This window comes from Bombina bombina, chromosome 9, assembly GCF_027579735.1.
Source record: "Bombina bombina isolate aBomBom1 chromosome 9, aBomBom1.pri, whole genome shotgun sequence".
Classification (NCBI taxonomy): domain Eukaryota; kingdom Metazoa; phylum Chordata; class Amphibia; order Anura; family Bombinatoridae; genus Bombina; species Bombina bombina.
In genome coordinates this window covers 107562302-107581488 of record NC_069507.1, presented here as the reverse complement: position 1 = coordinate 107581488, position 19187 = coordinate 107562302, and the positions used below count along the sequence as shown (strand labels likewise).

General features: G+C 38.0%; 1 protein-coding gene across 1 annotated transcript in view; it reads right to left on the bottom strand.

The window, feature by feature from the left end:
- Positions 1-19187, bottom strand: part of NOC3L (NOC3 like DNA replication regulator) — a 179314-nt gene that overhangs the window by 151541 nt on the left and 8586 nt on the right. The window contains exon 3 of the mRNA XM_053692316.1: positions 11624-11744. Coding sequence (XP_053548291.1) covers positions 11624-11744 — 121 coding nt within the window. The remainder of the gene's footprint in view (positions 1-11623; positions 11745-19187) is intronic.

Genomic DNA, 19187 nt, shown 5'->3' with positions numbered 1-19187 from the left:
GCCAGTACTAAAATAAAAGTTATATTTTGTTTTTTTTTTAGTTTTTTTTTTAAGCATATTTACATATGCTGCTTTGTAGTATCCCCCTTAGCCCCCAACCTCACTGATCCCACACCAAACAGCTCTCTAACCCTCCCCCTCTGCCTTAGCGGGCGCCATCTTGGGTACTGACAGCTGTCTGCCAGTACCCAGTTTAGTAAAAAAAAAGGAATCTTTTTTTTTTAAATCCCCTTTTCTGTAGTGTAGCTTCCCCCCCCCGAACCAACCTCCCACCAGTTGCAGATCACTTAGAAACTTTATATAACATTTTTCTTTTCTTATTTATTATAGCTATTTTCAAATTTTTTTTCTGTAGTGTAGCGGTTCCCTCCCGCTCCCGCCCAGTGCACGCGCCCGCCCGCCGCCGCCCCCCGTGCACGCGCGCGCTCCTATGCGCGCCCCCGTCGGTCCCGCCCCCGATCCCGCCCCATTGATGGCCGCCCACCCGCCTCCCAAGTCCGCTCCCACCCACCAACGATACCGGCCATCGATATCCGGTGCAGAGAGGACCACAGAGTGGCTCTCTCTGCATCGGATGGCCATTTAAGGTTATTGCAGGATGCCTCCATATCGAGGCATCACTGCAATAACCGGAAAGCAGCTGGAAGCGAGCAGGATCGCTTCCAGCTGCTTTCCACACCGAGGACGTGCAGGGTACGTCCTCAGGCGTTAACTGCCTTTTTTTTGAGGACGTACCCTGCATGTCCTCGGTCGTTAAGGGGTTAAAGAGACACTAAACCCAAATTTTTTTCTTTCATGATTCAGACAGAGCATTCCATTTTAAGCAACTTTCTCATTTACTCCTATTATCAATTTTTCTTTGTTGTCTTGCTATCTTTATTTAAAAAGCAGGAATGTGATGCATAGAAGCCGGCCCATTTTTGGTTGAGAACCTGGGTTATGCTTGCTTATTGGTAGGTAAATGTAAGCCTCCAATAAGCAAGCACTATCCATGGTGCTGAACCTAAAATGGACTGGCTGCTAAGATTTACATTCCTGCTTTTAAAATAAAGATAGCAAGACAATGAAGAAAAATTGATAATAGGAGTAAATTAGAAAGTTGCTTACACAAAATTATATATATATATATATATATATATATATATATATATATATATATATATATATATATATATATATATATATAATCACCTCTGATGAAGCGTGGGAGTACCCATGCGAAACATGTCAGGTGTTTGTCTGCTCATGTCTAAGTGGATGAAATAAACCCTTCAACTTTGATGCAAGATTACTGTGTTTGCAGTGATTTCTTCTTGTACCATATATATATATATAACAAAGTCATAGATAGGATTGCACAATCATACTTCCAGTACTGCCAAGGTGCACTGCTGACATCAAATCCATCGTATTTCCAAAAAGCAGGAACTCACTGGACTTTACTTTAAAACATATATATTTGCAGTGTGGTACCAATAACTTTATATGGTTTTTTTAAGCCTAGATGAGGTGGTTTAATGCAATAGGGAGACTGAGCCAGCTGATAGTTGCTACTTGTAAGGTGTGCGCTTTCTATGCACTTTAAGCAATAGCGCATTAAGAGTGAACACTCTGAGTCTTTGGTGCTATTAGCGGTTTAATTCCTCTTTGGCCATATTTATGTAACATCCTGATAGCTTGCTGCTATGCTCTATTTGTGGTTTGTATACCACTATCACTAAGGGCAACGGCTTTGCCAGCCTATAACGTAAAGTGGAGAGCATGCACACAGCTGATCAGGAAGTTCTTCTATCACTCGACAAAACGCAGATGAGACGCCTCTGACGTTGCTATGGCAACACCGTGCTATGCGTCATCACGCTAGGCACGACTAGCGTGTCATCGTGACGTCAGGACCATGTGGATTTGGAGTGGCGTGTTGAGATGTTTGGCGGGGTTTCATCAAGTAATTAAGGTAGTATTTAAGGGGTATTGTTTTTATCATGTAAATATTGATTTTGGGGTGTGGAGCTGCACTCTGTTTGTTTTGCTATTACATTGACAAAGGCACAATGTAGTGCGGAAACGTTTGTCTTTTAAAGTTTTGATAATAAATATATATGTTTTAAAGTAAAGTCCTGTGAGTGCTTACTTTTTGGAAATACGTTTTATATATATATATATATATATATATATATATATATATATATATATATATATATATATATATATATATATATATATATATATATATATATATATAAATAAAAGTCAATTTGTCGGTCAAACCCGCTCAAAGATACAACCTGGGTTAATAATAAGGTGGAGAATCCTCAGACAAAATTATTGTATGTCGGAGGGTGCACATGGGGAATCAACAATAAAGATAAATCCATATAAGGAAAAGAGAGATGATAGTCAAAAGATAAAAAACATGATAGAAAAGGGAAAGGATTCCCTGGCCAGCACTTCTCATTAATATAATTATTAATGAGAAGTGTTGGCCAGGGAATCCTTTCCCTTTTCTATCATGTTTTTTATCTTTTGACTATCATCTCTCTTTTCCTTATATGGATATAGATATATATATATATATATATATATATATATATATATATATATATATATATATATATATATATATATATATATATATATATATATATATATATATATATATATATATATATATATATATATATTAAAAGGAGAAAATAATCAGCGCTAGAAGTGTATGAGTGTACTGTTTGTCTAAATATATATTCCCATCCACTACCTAGAATATATAAATATATATATATATATATATATATATATATATATATATATATATATATATATATATATATATATATATGTATGTATTTATATCAGACACTTGCAATTTATGCAGCAAACAGTCTCATAGTTCAGATGTGGTAAGTCTATGGAGATGTAATGTTCATTAAAATCCACAGGGCTAGTTCCGGTGTGCTGTGAGTAGTTAGGCAGCTCGTCTTTAGAAAGAAGAATGATCCCCCGCAGGGCGAGGTTCCTCTTGAAAAAATCTGAAAGGTATAGGACAAGACAGGCGCCAGGGGCACACTTCGTGTAATACGTTCAAGTTAATGACAAGTTATAGACAGTGGGAAAATCCACGCTCACCTGGTTCAACCTCAAGATATGAGGTATTTTCTGGCACTAGTGTTAGTATGCTCTCACTCCTCGCGGTCCTTCTGCAAATCCACTGTTCCTTGGGAGTTCCTTGGTCTTTGGAGTGTCCCCAATGTATCCTCAGTTATAGGGACAATATGGGATATGTGGGTGGGAGAGACTGTGTACTATTTTATCTGTATCAAAATATACACTACTAACACCATATAGGTAAAACCAGGTATTTTAAATCACACAAATGTATATACATAAATATAAAGCAATAATTATTAACAGTAACAGGCATAAAAGACCATTTCAGTCCATAAGTAACAAAAGGAAATTTCTTCCAGCAATAGGCTATAGAGCCGTAGTCAGACCGAGCAATTTGTTCCAGCAATCTGGACTGCAGGCCGGGCTGGCTAATGTGCTCTAATGTATAAGTATCCGGTTATGGAGCAATAAAGGACAAAAGTGGATCCGCTATATTCTTTTTGAGATATACAGCAATCCAGTCCTTATGCAGCTCCGTGTGAGTCAGTGTGCACTGCGTGCTGTATCGTTGCATATGGCGGGGGGGCGGAGCCTAACGCGTTTCGTAACCAATGGGTTACTTCATCAGAGGTGTGGGCCGCCCCCCAACCTTGGTCTATATATGCGTATGGCTGAGGTAGTTTAACCTCCTTAATGCCCCTCTATCGCCATTTTGTTTGTGGGCAAATACATTTTCTTTGTGGGCGAATAAATGTTCCTTATTTTCTTGCTCATTTAAATCTATGTACACTATTTAAAAGTAATCATAAATAACTTAACTTAACAATAGCACCAGTATTTTGTTAAAACATAGCAGGTTATCTAAGCCTTAGAATTCACAAGTTTTGTCACATTCTTATATCGAGTACATAAAAGGATTTGTCTTGGACTGTGTGCAGCAATGTTATACAATTGATTATATTGGCTATTTTGTTGCACTCCCTGATACCGTGTTACTGACATGTTGATTAGTGCAAAGTTAGTACAGTGTTAGATCTGACTGATACTATTTGATTACAAGCTATAAAATCACCCTAAAACAACCTTTAAAATCTTGTCCATAACTAGTTTTAAAAATATTAAAACAATTTATAAATTCATATTATTGTTAAAAAGGGGGGAACATAGTTTATTTTCTCATAAGACCTCTTTTTAGCGTGGGTGTCCTTAAAAATGCATATAGCAGAATAATTTTATTTTAAAGGGTTAGTACAGTGTGTTTTGGATTTTATAGAAAGGCTGCCAGGTCAATATCTCTATTTAACCCTTTAGGTTCTAGGGTTTCAAGTTTGTGAATCCAAAACTTCTCTCTTTTGCGTAGCTCTAAGAGTCTACTACCTCCTCTTTTCCCTGGAATTATGTGATCTATTGCTTTAATGAAAAAATCGTTTTTATTATTTCCATGAACCTGAGAGAAGTGGTTTATTAGCGGGTTCTTAAGAATTCCAGCCTCAATATTCTTCATGTGTTCTAGGCAGCGAATTTTAAGACCCCGCGTCGTGCGCCCAATGTACCTTTTAGGGTTACTGCAATTACATTCTAACATGTACACCACATGATCTCATTTGCAGTTAAGTAATCCTTTTATTGGGTAATTGTCTCCCTTTATTCCGCTGTCAATGTACTTATTGTACTTTTTATCCCTGTGTCTATGGGCACAACAAACACAATTTTTTCTAGAGCATTTGTAAAAGCCTTGTAAGTCCAGCATCTGACCTTTACCTTTTTTCACTTTTTGTGTATCACTTGGCGCTAAAAAATGTTTTAAATTTTTATTTTTCTTATATGTAACATTCGGTTTGTTACCTATAGTGTCTTTCAGTATGGGGTCATTTTTCAGTATTGACCAGTTTTTCTGTAGTATATTTTTAATTCTTCAATGACCCTCATTAAATGTTGTTACAAAATTTATTCTGGTATCTCTTTTAGGCTCAGTATTATTTATTGCTGAATTTTCTTTACGTGCATTTTTCCCTTTTATCAGTGTTTGTCTATCCAATTTAGTTGCTTTCTCATATGCTCCCTGAATGGTCTTTATAGGATAGTGTTTCTCTATAAACTTATCTTTCAGAAGTTTAGCCTCTATTTCAAAGTTGTTGGTGTCTGTACAGTTACGTTTCAGTCTCTGAAATTGCCCGAAAGGGATATTCTCTATCCATTTCGGGTGGTGGCTGCTTCTAGTGTCTAGATAGCCATTTGTATCAGTGGATTTTCTGTATAGCTTACTGCATATATTACCATTAGAGATATATAGGGTGACATCCAGAAAGTCAATAGAGGACTCTTCTAGTCTTTGGGTGAAGGTGAGGTTCATACAATTCGTATTTAGCTCTTGTACATATGTATTCCATTCCTCCACTTCACCATCCCAAATGACTAGAATGTCGTCTATGAACCGATGCCAGAATATTACATTCTTGTTTTTGAACCCTGCATCCTCATAGACCATGTCTTCCTCAAATATTCCCATGTACAGGTTCGCAAAATTGGGCGCGAATTTAGTGCCCATTGCAGTTCCTGTGCGTTGTAGATAGAATTTTCCTTCAAATTTAAAATAGTTATTTTGTAAGATATATCTGATAGATTCCAGTATAAAGTTTCTCTGGATTTGGGCGATATGATTAGCGGTGTTAAGTGATCTTTTGATCGCCTCAATCCCACATTCATGTGGGATCGATGTGTACAACGCCGTTACATCCAAGGTGGCCCATTTATATGTGGGCTTCCATTCTATACCCTCTATGATTTGTAGAAGGTGAGGGGTATCTCTCAGGTATGACTTTAAGTCTATAACCATGGGTCTGAGGTACAAATCCACGTATTCAGAGAGTCTTGATGTGAGAGAGTCTATTCCCGAGATAATTGGTCTGCCGGGAGGCTTCTCTAGACTCTTGTGGATTTTTGGCAGATAGTAGAAAGTAGAAAATTGCCATCTTTGGTTTCTCGTTGGCCAAATATTTCCTCTCTCTTTCCGAGAGTACTCTATTTTGATAACCACAGTTTATGTGTTCCATATATGATCTTGTAAATGCAGCGGTGGGATCTCCTCTCAGTACTATATATGTATTTGTATCTGACAGCTGACGTATTGCTTCCTCCAGATAATCTATCCTATCCAAAATCACAATCCCTCCTCCCTTATCAGCCTCACGAATTATGACTTGATTATTATCCGTTAGTGTTTCTAAAACATTTTTTTTCTTTCATACTTAGATTGTGATTATGGATCTTATAGTTGTTACACAGATCCATACATTCTTCAATAACCCTATCTTTGAACTGGCTTATGTACTTTCCCTGTGATTGAACTGGAAAGAATATAGACTTTGGTCGTAAGCCACTATTGGTTATTCTTAATTCCTCTATTGGGAGCATATGAGAAAGCAACTAAATTGGATAGACAAACACTGATAAAAGGGAAAAATGCACGTAAAGAAAATTCAGCAATAAATAATACTGAGCCTAAAAGAGATACCAGAATAAATTTTGTAACAACATTTAATGAGGGTCATTGGAGAATTAAAAATATACTACAGAAAAACTGGTCAATACTGAAAAATGACCCCATACTGAAAGACACTATAGGTAACAAATCGAATGTTACATATAAGAAAAATTAAAATTTAAAAAATTTTTTAGCGCCAAGTGATACAGAAAAAGTGAAAAAAGGTAAAGGTCAGATGCTGGACTTACAAGGCTTTTACAAATGCTCTAGAAAAAATTGTGTTTGTTGTGCCCATAGACACAGGGATAAAAAGTACAATAAGTACATTGACAGCGGAATAAAGGGAGACAATTACCCAATAAAAGGATTACTTAACTGCAAATGAGATCATGTGGTGTACATGTTAGAATGTAATTGCAGTAACCCTAAAAGGTACATTGGGCGCACGACGCGGGGTCTTAAAATTCGCTGCCTAGAACACATGAAGAATATTGAGGCTGGAATTCTTAAGAACCCGCTAATAAACCACTTCTCTCAGGTTCATGGAAAAAAAAAAAAAAAAAAGCAATAGATCACATAATTCCAGGGAAAAGAGGAGGTAGTAGACTCTTAGAGCTACGCAAAAGAGAGACGTTTTGGATTCACAAACTTGAAACCCTAGAACCTAAAGGGTTAAATAGAGATATTGACCTGGCAGCCTTTCTATAAAATCCAAAACACACTGTACTAACCCTTTAAAATAAAATTATTCTGCTATATGCATTTTTAAGGACACCCGCGCTAAAAAGAGGTCTTATGAGAAAATAAACTGTGTTCCCCCCTTTTTAACAATAATATGAATTTATAAATTGTTTTAATATTTTTAAAACTAGTTATGGACAAGATTTTAAAGGTTGTTTTAGGGTGATTTTATAGCTTGTAATCAAATAGTATCAGTCAGATCTAACACTGTACTAACTTTGCACTAATCAACATGTCAGTAACACGGTATCAGGGAGTGCAACAAAATAGCCAATATAATCAATTGTATAACATTGCTGCACACAGTCCAAGACAAATCCTGTTATGTACTCGATATAAGAATGTGACAAAACTTGTGAACTCTAAGGCTTAGATAACCTGCTATGTTTTAACAAAATACTGGTGCTATTGTTAAGTTAAGTTATTTATGATTACTTTTAAATAGTGTACATAGATTTAAATGAGCAAGAAAATAAGGAACATTTATTCGCCCACAAAGAAAATGTATTTGCCCACAAACAAAATCGCGATAGAGGGGCATTAAGGAGGTTAAACTACCTCAGCCATACGCATATATAGACCAAGGTTGGGGGGCGGCCCACACCTCTGATGAAGTAACCCATTGGTTACGAAACGCGTTAGGCTCCGCCCCCCGCAACGATACAGCACGCAGTGCACACTGACTCACACGGAGCTGCATAAGGACTGGATTGCTGTATATCTCAATAAGAATATAGCGGATCCACTTTTGTCCTTTATTGCTCCACAACCGGATACTTATACATTAGAGCACATTAGCCAGCCCGGCCTGCAGTCCAGATTGCTGGAACAAATTGCTCGGTCTGACTACGGCTCTATAGCCTATTGCTGGAAGAAATTTCCTTTTGTTACTTATGGACTGAAATGGTCTTTTATGCCTGTTACTGTTAATAATTATTGCTTTATATTTATGTATATACATTTGTGTGATTAAAATACCTGGTTTTACCTATATGGTGTTAGTAGTGTATATTTTGATACAGATAAAATAGTACACAGTCTCTCCCACCCACATATCCCATATTGTCCCTATAACTGAGGATACATTGGGGACACTCCAAAGACCAAGGAACTCCCAAGGAACAGTGGATTTGCAGAAGGACGCGAGGAGTGAGAGCATACTAACACTAGTGCCAGAAAATACCTCATATCTTGAGGTTGAACCAGGTGAGCGTGGATTTTCCCACTGTCTATAACTTGTCATTAACTTGAACGTATTACACGAAGTGTGCCCCTGGCGCCTGTCTTGTCCTATACCTTTCAGATATATATATATATATACACACACACACCTTTAACTTTTTAGTTTTTAAACCATTTCTCATTCTATGTTTTATTGGCAAAATACATATTTACGTGTACTTTGATGTAATATTACTAACATTTTTGGAAAATTAACAAATATGTTTGTTTTTACAGATGGGTAAACAAAGTTACTTGTCATTAAAGAAAGTCAGTCAAACTGTTGGCCTACAACCAGTACGGGGATATCTGTGATATTATAGCAAGGAATCTCCCAATACGGATGGGTGACAAGAAACTGAGGGACAAGGTTGAGGGAGGCTGTATGTTTGTAGCGAGGCGAGCAGCTTCGCTGGGAAACATACGGTCACCTAGTTTACTGAAAGAGCCATCTGCTAATAACTCATGGTTGACTCATGAGGGTACTTACAAATGTGGCAGACGTACCTGCAGCTCTTGTGATCATATCCGAATAGGCAGGTCTTTTGTATCTAGCCACTCTGGTGAGACCTTTAATACCAAGGGCTGCATAAACTGTAAAAGTACCTTCCTAGTCTATCTCATTGAGTGTACAAGCTGTTCTAAATCCTATGTAGGGAGAACAAATAGGGACGTGGGCACCAGAATTAGGGAGCATTTATCCTATATTTCTGGTGAAAAACCATGCTCAGCTTTGTCCAGACATTTTCTGGATATTCATTATGGAGATGTTACAACCTTCAAATGGTAAGCTATTGAGCAAATCCCTAAGTCTCCTAGAGGAGGAGATAGGCTGTCTACTCTGTGTAGACAAGAAACCTACTGGATATTCAAGCTGAATTGCTTGGTACCAGTAGGTTTCAATTCTGAACATGACATTTTAAATTTTTGGCATAGATAAGCTGATTTCCATCCGCATCAGACATTAACGTTAAGATAGATTATAGAATTTGGTTTATAGTTATCCTGGTTCCCTCTAAATATCCATACTATCACTTCTTTCCTTTTTTGGGGCTAGCCTAGTATTTTTCAGTGCTACATGGAAGTGTACTGTATTAATATGTATGTTTATTCATCTTGTTTAATCAAATGTTAACTTTTCCTATTATTTTTATACGATGGGAATATGAACTGCTGTATGTTGACGTTTCATTTATTTACATTTATGAAATCAGTATTGTTCATTATTATTATTATTATCATCAGGTATTTGTAGAGCACCAACAGATTCCGCAGCGCATTACCCTAAATGCATTACCAACCATTTAGGGGGTATTATTTAACTCATCTTTAAGGTCTATTTATAAGTATGGATTAGGTATAGGTTCTCCTCTCAAATTACTGAAGTGCATTTTTTTTGTATACAAGGGTGTTCATTACGTGGCAATTGTTATTAACCAATCACTGTGGTTTTAACCCCTTTTAAGGGTGGTTACATGTGTGCTCCATTGTGTCTATGATTACGGTCCTGTGAGACCGAAACCGGTCAGACGTTTTTTCTTGGCTGCGTTTTGTTTTGTTTTTTTGTCCTATGTTTTGATGTTTCCTGTTTTAACCATCATTTATTAAAGACTTGTTTTAAGAAGTGTGAGGATCAGCTATTTTTTCTCCTTTTTTCAAAACTGTTGGCCTGTTGAAGGCAAAATCATGTTGCAATACAAGATTGCTGAGATTGTATGTGTATCACATAGTTCTGTAAATAAAATTAAGAACAATGGATTGCAGGGATGGTTTGAGCCAAAAACAGAAGGGCGCTTGCGGTCAACATTGTTTTACTGCACCAAAAACTGACATAAGAATTTGAGATATCTGCACTTAAAGTGATGGTAAATCCTAGCGTTTGTGAAATGCTAGGATTTACCAGTAGAACAAATAAGGGGGACTTTCAGTAATGAAGTATAAAAATACTTCATGCTAAAAGTTCCTTTATTTGTCTGAAGCATTCGCCGCACTGAGTTCCTCAGGCCGCCCACTGCAAAACGCTATTTTGCTGTGAGGTGACGTTTCCACCTCTTAGCCAACAGCCGTGCGGGGCAGCTGGCGCCAAGCCGGATAAGCTAGCACGCCATTGGCTAAGAGCTGGAAAAGTCACCTCACAGCAAAATAGCATTCTGCTGTGGGCTGCATCTAGGATTTACTATCACTTTAAATAGGAAACTGCCTGTCAAGAGTTTTGACTAAACACATTCAGGACGCAGGCATCAAGGTATCCGAGAGAACTGTTCAGCAATGATTAACTGAAAAGGATCTGTTATCCAGAAACCATCCCCACAATACATTTTTTGTATAACATTCTTTCCAGAACTACGTATTACACCTACAATATCAGCAATATGTTATCCCCAGGATTCTTTAAAGGGACAGTCTAGTCAAAAATAAACTTTCCTGATACAGATAGGACATGCAATTTTAAAACAACTTTCCAATTTACTTTTATTATTAAAATTTGCTTTGTTCCCTTGGTGGTATTTTTGAAAGCTAAACCTAGGTAGACTCAAACTGATTTCTAAACCATTGAAAACTGTCTCCAAGCTCAGAGCATTTTGAACATTTTTCACAGTTAGACAGTGTTAGTTCATGTGTGTGATATAGATAACATTGTGCTCACTCCCGTGGAGCTATTTAGGAGTCTGCACTGATTGGCTAATCTGTATGTCTGTCACAAGCACTGAAATAAGGGGGCAGTCTGCAGAGGCTTAGCTACAAGCTAATCAAAGAGGTAAAACATATTAATGTAACAGTGCTGGTTATGCAAAACTGGGGAATGGGTAATAAAGGGATTATCTATCTTTTTAAACAATAAAAATTCTAGTGTAGACTGTCCCTTTAATCAAACTTGTATTTCTTTTCAAATGCCCTTAATTTTAGAGATGTTTCTGATAGACCGATGTCTCTGAAGAACTAGAAATGCAAAGAAGTCCTAAAGAAAGTAACCTCTGAAAGCTTTATGGAAGGTGCCTATTTCCAGGCCTCAACAGTACTGTGTGCAGTTTATAGATTAACAATTCTCAGTATAAAATAAAAGCATCATACCTGGAGGAGAGGTCTCTCGTTAGAAATGATGCTCTTTGAGCCATTTCTCTCATAAGCTCCAAATCATCTTCATCCATCATGTCCAATGGTAGAGCGTCATCTTCCACCTCCTGATTTTCCACTAAGATACAAATAGGAAAACATCTGATTGATACATTTTTGCGAACCCTAGAATTGAATTCCATTGGTTTATTATTGCTTGTCAACATCTATTCACTGCACATGCTCTAAGTGCCGCAACTATACATCAATTTATAGCAGTAAAATGTGTAAAATAGGTCTAACACTGAACTCAAACAATTAAAGGACCACTAAACACAAATTGTAAACTATATGATTTTGAACCTTAATATCTGAGAATAATTTTGCAATAAGAAACTGCAGCTTTTTTGTCAATTGAGTATATTGTTTTATGTTTATTCATTTCACTGATTTCCCTGTCCCCCAGAACAAAAAAAATCCTTGCTAACCAATCACAAACTAATATTCAGATATAGCACAAACTCTGTTTGCACATGTGCAGTTGAGAGAGACTGGGGAAGCCTGCCCTTATCTATTCCCTTAAAGGGACATCATACACTAGATTTTTCTTTGCTTAAATGTTTTGTAGATGATACATTTATATAGCGTATACAGGGTGTGTGCGTTTTTTTTTTGTTTTTTTTAAATGTTTTCCTTACTTTTAAATAACATTGCGCTGATTTTCAGACTCCTAACAAAACCCCAAAGTTTTAGAAGTATACTAACGTATACCTACACCAGCTTGCTCCTGTTTTTTTCATATGCAGAGGGATGGGGAGTGTCTGCTTTTTTTGCTATAGAACCACTTTCAGTGGCTGTTCCAGCTAACCTTTTCAACAGAGCTAAACTCGGAGCTTCTAAGTAAGTGTTTAACAGGGATAGGCACAGACAAAGGTTGTGGCGGACATTTTCCAAATTACAGACCTTAGTGAAGGACACCAAGGTACATTTTAAATTAAAAACATTATTTTATAGTGCTTGGTGTTATTATACTGATGCAGATACCACTGATCCTATAACCAGCCCTCCTCTGGCTATACCCATGAGCCAGTGTCACTACTGTGTCTTTGTATACTGCTTGGTGTTATTATACTGACGCAGATACCACTGACCCTATAACCAGCCCTCCTCTGGCTATACCCATGAGCTAGTGTCACTACAGTGTCATTATATAGTGCTGGGTGTTATTATACTGATGCAGATACCACTGATCCTATAACCAGCCCTCCTCTGGCTATACGCATGTGCCAGTGTCACTACTGTGTCATTATATAGTGCTGGGTGTTAATATACTGATGCAGATACCACTGATCCTATAACCAGCCCTCCTCTGGCTATACGCATGTGCCAGTGTCACTACTGTGTCTTTGTATAGAGCTGGGTGTTATTATACTGATACAGATACCACTGACCCTATAACCATCCCTTGTCTGGCTATACGCATGTGTCAGTGTCACTACTGTGTCATTATATAGTGCTGGGTGTTATTATACTGATGTAGATACCACTGATCCTATAACCAGCCCACCTCTGGTTATACCCATGTGACAGTGTCACTACTGTGTCATTATATAGTGCTGGGTGTTATTATACTGATGCAGATACCACTGATCCTATAACCAGCCCTCCTCTGGCTATACCCATGAGCCAGTGTCACTACTGTGTCATTATATAGTGCTTGGTGTTATTATACTGATGCAGATACCACTGATTCTATAACCAGCCCTCCTCTGGCTATACCCATGTGTCAGTGTCACTACTGTGTCTTTGTATAGTGCTGGGTGTTATTATACTGATACAGATACCACTGATCCTATAACCAACCCTTGTCTGGCTATACGCATGTGCCAGTGTCACTACTGTGTCATTATATAGCGCTGGGTGTTATTATACTGATGCAGATACCACTGATCCTATAACCAGCCCTCCTCTGGCTATACCCATGAGCCAGTGTCACTAATGTGTCATTATATAGCGCTGGGTGTTATTATACTGATGCAGATACCACTGATCCTATAACCAGCCCTCCTCTGGCTATACCCATGTGCCAGTGTCACTACTGTGTCATTATATAGCGCTGGGTGTTATTATACTGATGCAGATACCACTGATTCTATAACCAGCCCTCCTCTGGCTATACCCATGTGCCAGTGTCACTACTGTGTCATTATATAGTGCTGGGTGTTATACTGATGCAGATACCACTGATCCTATAACTAGCCCTTCTCTGGCTATACTCATGAGCCAGTGTCACTACTGTGTCATTATATAGCGCTGGGTATTATTATACTGATGCAGATACCACTGATCCTATAACCAGCCCTCCTCTGGCTATACCCATGTGCTAGTGTCACTACTGTGTCATTATATAGCGCTGGGTATTATTATACTGATGCAGATACCACTGATCCTATAACCAGCCCTCCTCTGGCTATACCCATGTGCTAGTGTCACTACTGTGTCATTATATAGTGCTGGGTGTTATTATACTGATGCAGATACCACTGACCCTATAACCAGCCCTCCTCTGGCTATACGCATGAGCCAGTGTCACTACTGTGTCATTATATAGCGCTGGGTGTTATTATACTGATGCAGATACCACTGATTCTATAACCAGCCCTCCTCTGGCTATACGCATGAGCCAGTGTCACTACTGTGTCATTATATAGCGCTGGGTGTTATTATACTGATGCAGATACCACTGATTCTATAACCAGCCCTCCTCTGGCTATACCCATGTGTCAGTGTCACTACTGTGTCATTATATAGCGCTGGGTGTTATTATACTGATGCAGATACCACTGATCCTATAACCAGCCCTCCTCTGGCTATACGCATGTGCTAGTGTCACTACTGTGTCATTATATAGTGCTGGGTGTTATTATACTGATGCAGATACCACTGATCCTATAACCAACCCTTGTCTGGCTATACGCATGTGCCAGTGTCACTACTGTGTCATTATATAGCGCTGGGTGTTATTTTACTGATGCAGATAACACTGACCCTATAACCATCCCTTGTCTGGCTATACGCATGAGCCAGTGTCACTACTGTGTCATTATATAGCGCTGGGTGTTATTTTACTGATGCAGATACCACTGACCCTATAGCCAACCCTTGTCTGGCTATATGCATGTGCCAGTATTAATACTGTGTCTTTGTATAGAGCTAGGTGTTATTATACAGATGCAGATACACATCCAGTATTTCACTCAGGCTTTAGTTATTCCATAATTTATCACCCAATATCGCTAGCAGTCTCTTGACAAGCCACTAACTTTTTCCACACTACATATTTTTTTTTATTCCTATTATTCAATCAAAACATATACTAAGGTTGTGGCGGACACTGCAAGGTCTAGTCACGGACACCAGTGTCCGTGTACGGACACCTTCCCTATCCCTGGTTTTTAAACTGTTTTATACTGGATTTTTAGATCAGCATCTGTGCATATTATTCTTTATAGTAGTGTCTATTACATGCAGTTATATAAAAATTGGTGTATACTGTCATTTTAAGGTGATTTAGAACCGATTTAACTTAGTTACTATGGCAAAGAATGCTTCTCCTAGCATGATTGTTGATGCAAAACAGATAATCCACCTTTTACACACATGTGACTGCAGAGAATTCTAAGAGGGATGGGGAAGTAAACAAAAGCAAATATAAATTGCTTACAAGTATTAACCCAAACCACCTTTTGGAAAGTGAAACAAGCACAATTTTTAGATGTATTTTACAACAAAAGGCTGTAAAAAAAAAATAATGAATGTATATTGCAATAATTCTTCACTTGCAATAATGAAACATTTTATACGTTGTTGAAATGTCAAGTTTAATGGTCCTGCAAAATCCCCACAAAGGGGAACATGTGGAATATGAGTAACAAATCGTGAGCACATTAAAGGGACACTGAACTCAAATTTTTTATTATGTGATTCAAATAGAGCATGCAATTTTATGCAACTTTCTAATTTACGCCTATTATCAATTTTTCTTCATTCTCTTGATATCTTTATTTAAAAAAAGAAGGCATCTAAGCTTTTTTATTAGTTCAGGACTCTGGACAGCACTTTTTTTATTGGTGGATGAATTTATCCACGAATCAGCAAGAACAACCCAGGTTCTTCACCAAAAATGGGCCGGCATCTAAACTTACATTCTTGCATTTCAAATAAAGATACCAAGAGAATTAAGAAAATTTGATAATAGGAGTAAATTAGAAAGTTTTTTAAAATGTCATGCTCTATCTGAATCACGAAAGAAAAAAATTGGGTTCAGTGTCCCTTTAAAGGAACATTCCAATATACAAGAGATATGCCGTGTTTCATTAGAGCATTTCATTTTTGCATTACTGACCCTAAGGCCCCTAGTTATCAAGCCGTCAACCTCAAATACGCTGGAATTCCGCAGCGTATTTGTGGCGAGGCTGATTCGCCTTAGTTATCAAGCCCTGCTGCCCGGCAAAAGTAGAATTTCGTGATGTAAGCTTCGATCCGCCGGACTCAGTCCGACACAGATCGATTTTTATGTCACTCCAGATGTTTCGCACACAAGTTCGGCACAATCTGACTACTTTTGCTAGTTATCAAATGACTAGCAGGTACGCTCTGCACTTTTCCGGCCCAGCGTACCTGGTTTTCAGTCCGCCACCCTGGCGGTGGCGGATCCCATAAGAATCAATGGGAGTCTGACCATAGCGAAAGTTCATGTTCGCTGCTGCCTGACATCCCATTGATTTATATGGGAAATATGTACACCTAACACCCCAACATGTACCCCGAGTCTAAACACCCCTAATCTGCCCCCCCTACATCGCCGCAACTAAATACATTTATTACCCCCTAAACCGCCACTCCCGGACCCTGCCGCAACCTACATTATACATATTAACCCCTAATCTGCCGCCCCCTATACTGCCACAACTAAATAAAGTTATTCCCCCTAAACCGCCGCTCCCGGACCCCGCCGCCACCTACATAATACCTATTAACCCCTATCCTGCCCCCCCTACACTGCCGCCACCTATAATAAATTTATTAACCCCTATCCTGCTGATCCCGGACCCCGCCGCAACTAAATTGTTTAACCCCTAAACCGCCGCTCCTGGACCCGGCCGCCACCTATATTAAACTTATTAACCCCTAATCTGCCCCCCCTACACCGTCCCCACCTATAATAAATTAACCCCTATCCTGCCCCCCCTATACCGATGCAACCTATAATAAATTTATTAACCCCTATCCTGCCCCCCCACACACTGCCGCCACTATAATAAAATTATTAACCCCTAAACCTAAGTCTAACCCTAACCCTAACACCCAAATAACTTAAATATTAATTAAATACATCTAAATATTATAACTCTTATTAACTACATTAATCCTATTTAAAACTAAATACTTACCTTTAAAATAAACCCTAATATAGCTACAATATAAATAATAATTATATTGTATCTATTTTAGGATTTATTTTTATTTTACAGGCAAATTTCAATTTATTTTAACTAGGTACAATAGCTATTAAATAATTAACCCCAGGATAGAGGTTACTAGGTATAATGTAGGTGGCGGTGAGCACCGGGAGCGGCGGTTTAGGGGTTAATACATTTATTATAGTTGCGGCGGGGTCTAGGAGCGGCGGTTTAGGGGTTAATAACTTTATTTAGTTGCGGGGGGCTCCGAGGGGCGCCGGTATAGGGGGTAGAACAGTGTAGTTTAGTTTAAGTGCTTAGTGAAAGGGGTATCAATAAAGCTGGGAAAAAGTCGAAGAGCAGCGAGATCGGATGAGTGATAACTATCACAGTCCGCTGCTCATCGCCCCGTACTTGGTGCGCGGCTTTTTGACAGCTTTATTGATAACTTTGGCGAGATTATTCAGGTCCGCGGCGGCGATGGTAGGCGAGCTTAGGCGGGCGTATTGGGCCGGCGAAGGCAGGTAAGTAGACACGTTGATAACTAGGCCTCTAAATATCAATGGGGTTTTTTTTGTTGCTTTTTTACATCCAGCAAAGTGGTTAAAACTTATAGTAAGCTTTGTAGCTCTGTAGCAGCACACAGAAGTCACGTTACACCAATCACCAGATGTGGGACATCGTGTTCTATTTTTAATCTGCACTCTGTTAATTTTAGACTACCTAAAAATCTATATTACTACTATAATACTTGGGACATATTGTGGGAAGGATGGGGAAGGGATATATATTTGGTGTAAAAAAGTGGCTTATCTACCCCAACATAGGGCAATACAGGACACAGTTCCTAAATAGAGGCTCTTATATTTACCTAACACTGTTGGTTCGGTTCATTTTTTCCCCTTCCACCATACCCACATATGTGACAGACAACTGAAAAAATAGCAACTTTGAAGCACTTTATACAAACCACAATTACAGATTTGTGTTTTTATTTATTTTTTTCTGGCACGCTAGATATAATCTCCATTTCTGCTGCCTTTTTAACCATAACTAATAAAAGTTAAATTTTAAGTGGAAATATATATACACTATGTGTAGAAAGAGCATCCTTTCCCTTGATAAAAATGTTGTAATATGTTCTAAGCACACTCCCAACGAGTCACCTCCTTCTATAATTTAGACAACAAGGTCAGTTGGGAGAAAATAGATTTCTCGCCTTTTCCCCAGTAATTCAAGGATCACTCCACTATGTCATGTCCTAATCAGAAGCTGCAATCTTTACCTAAGTGTGTATTCCCTTTGCAGGTCATTAAAGGGACATTAAACACTAAATACATGCTAGCTAGAATGATGCATTCAAAGAAAAGATTAGTCCATGACTAACATGTAGATGTATTTTTTAAAGTTTCATTAGTTGTTTAAAAAGTGACAAAATAAGTGTAAAGTTTTAGTGTCTATAAAACACTGGGAGCTGCCATGTTGTAACTTGTGTTACCTTCTCTGCTGTGGCCAATTAGGGACTGTTATAAATAGGTCACTAGAGTGTGCAGCCAATGGTTGTGCTGGATTTAACAGTGTTCTGCACTTCCATTTCTAACAGGAACTGAAAAGCTCACAATTTCAGAATGGAATTACAGGCAAAGAGGACAAAATAAATAATGAAAGTATATTGCAGAGCTGTTTTATATATATACAATTTATCATTTTATATTACCATCTCAAAGTGTTTAATGTCCCTTTAAAGACAATTAAAAATTCAATAAAACAGAGAATGTATTTTTTTCATTAGTGTTTTCCTTTAAGAAGTAGTATTCTGCAATATAAATTTAATGGAGATCAAAGGGACAGTCAAGTCCAAAAAAAATTTTCATGATTCAATTAAAGCATGCAATTTTAAACAACTTTCCAATTTACTTTTATCACCGATTTTGCTTTGTTCTCTTGGTATTCTTAGTTGTAAGCTAAACCTAGGAGGCTCATATGTTAATTTCTTAGTGCTTAAAGGGACAGTATACTGTAAAATAGTTTTTCCCTTAATGTGTTTACAATTGCTTTTTTACCAACTGCAGAGTAAAAAATGTATGAAAATTTGCTTTTTAAGGTTTATTTGTGTATAT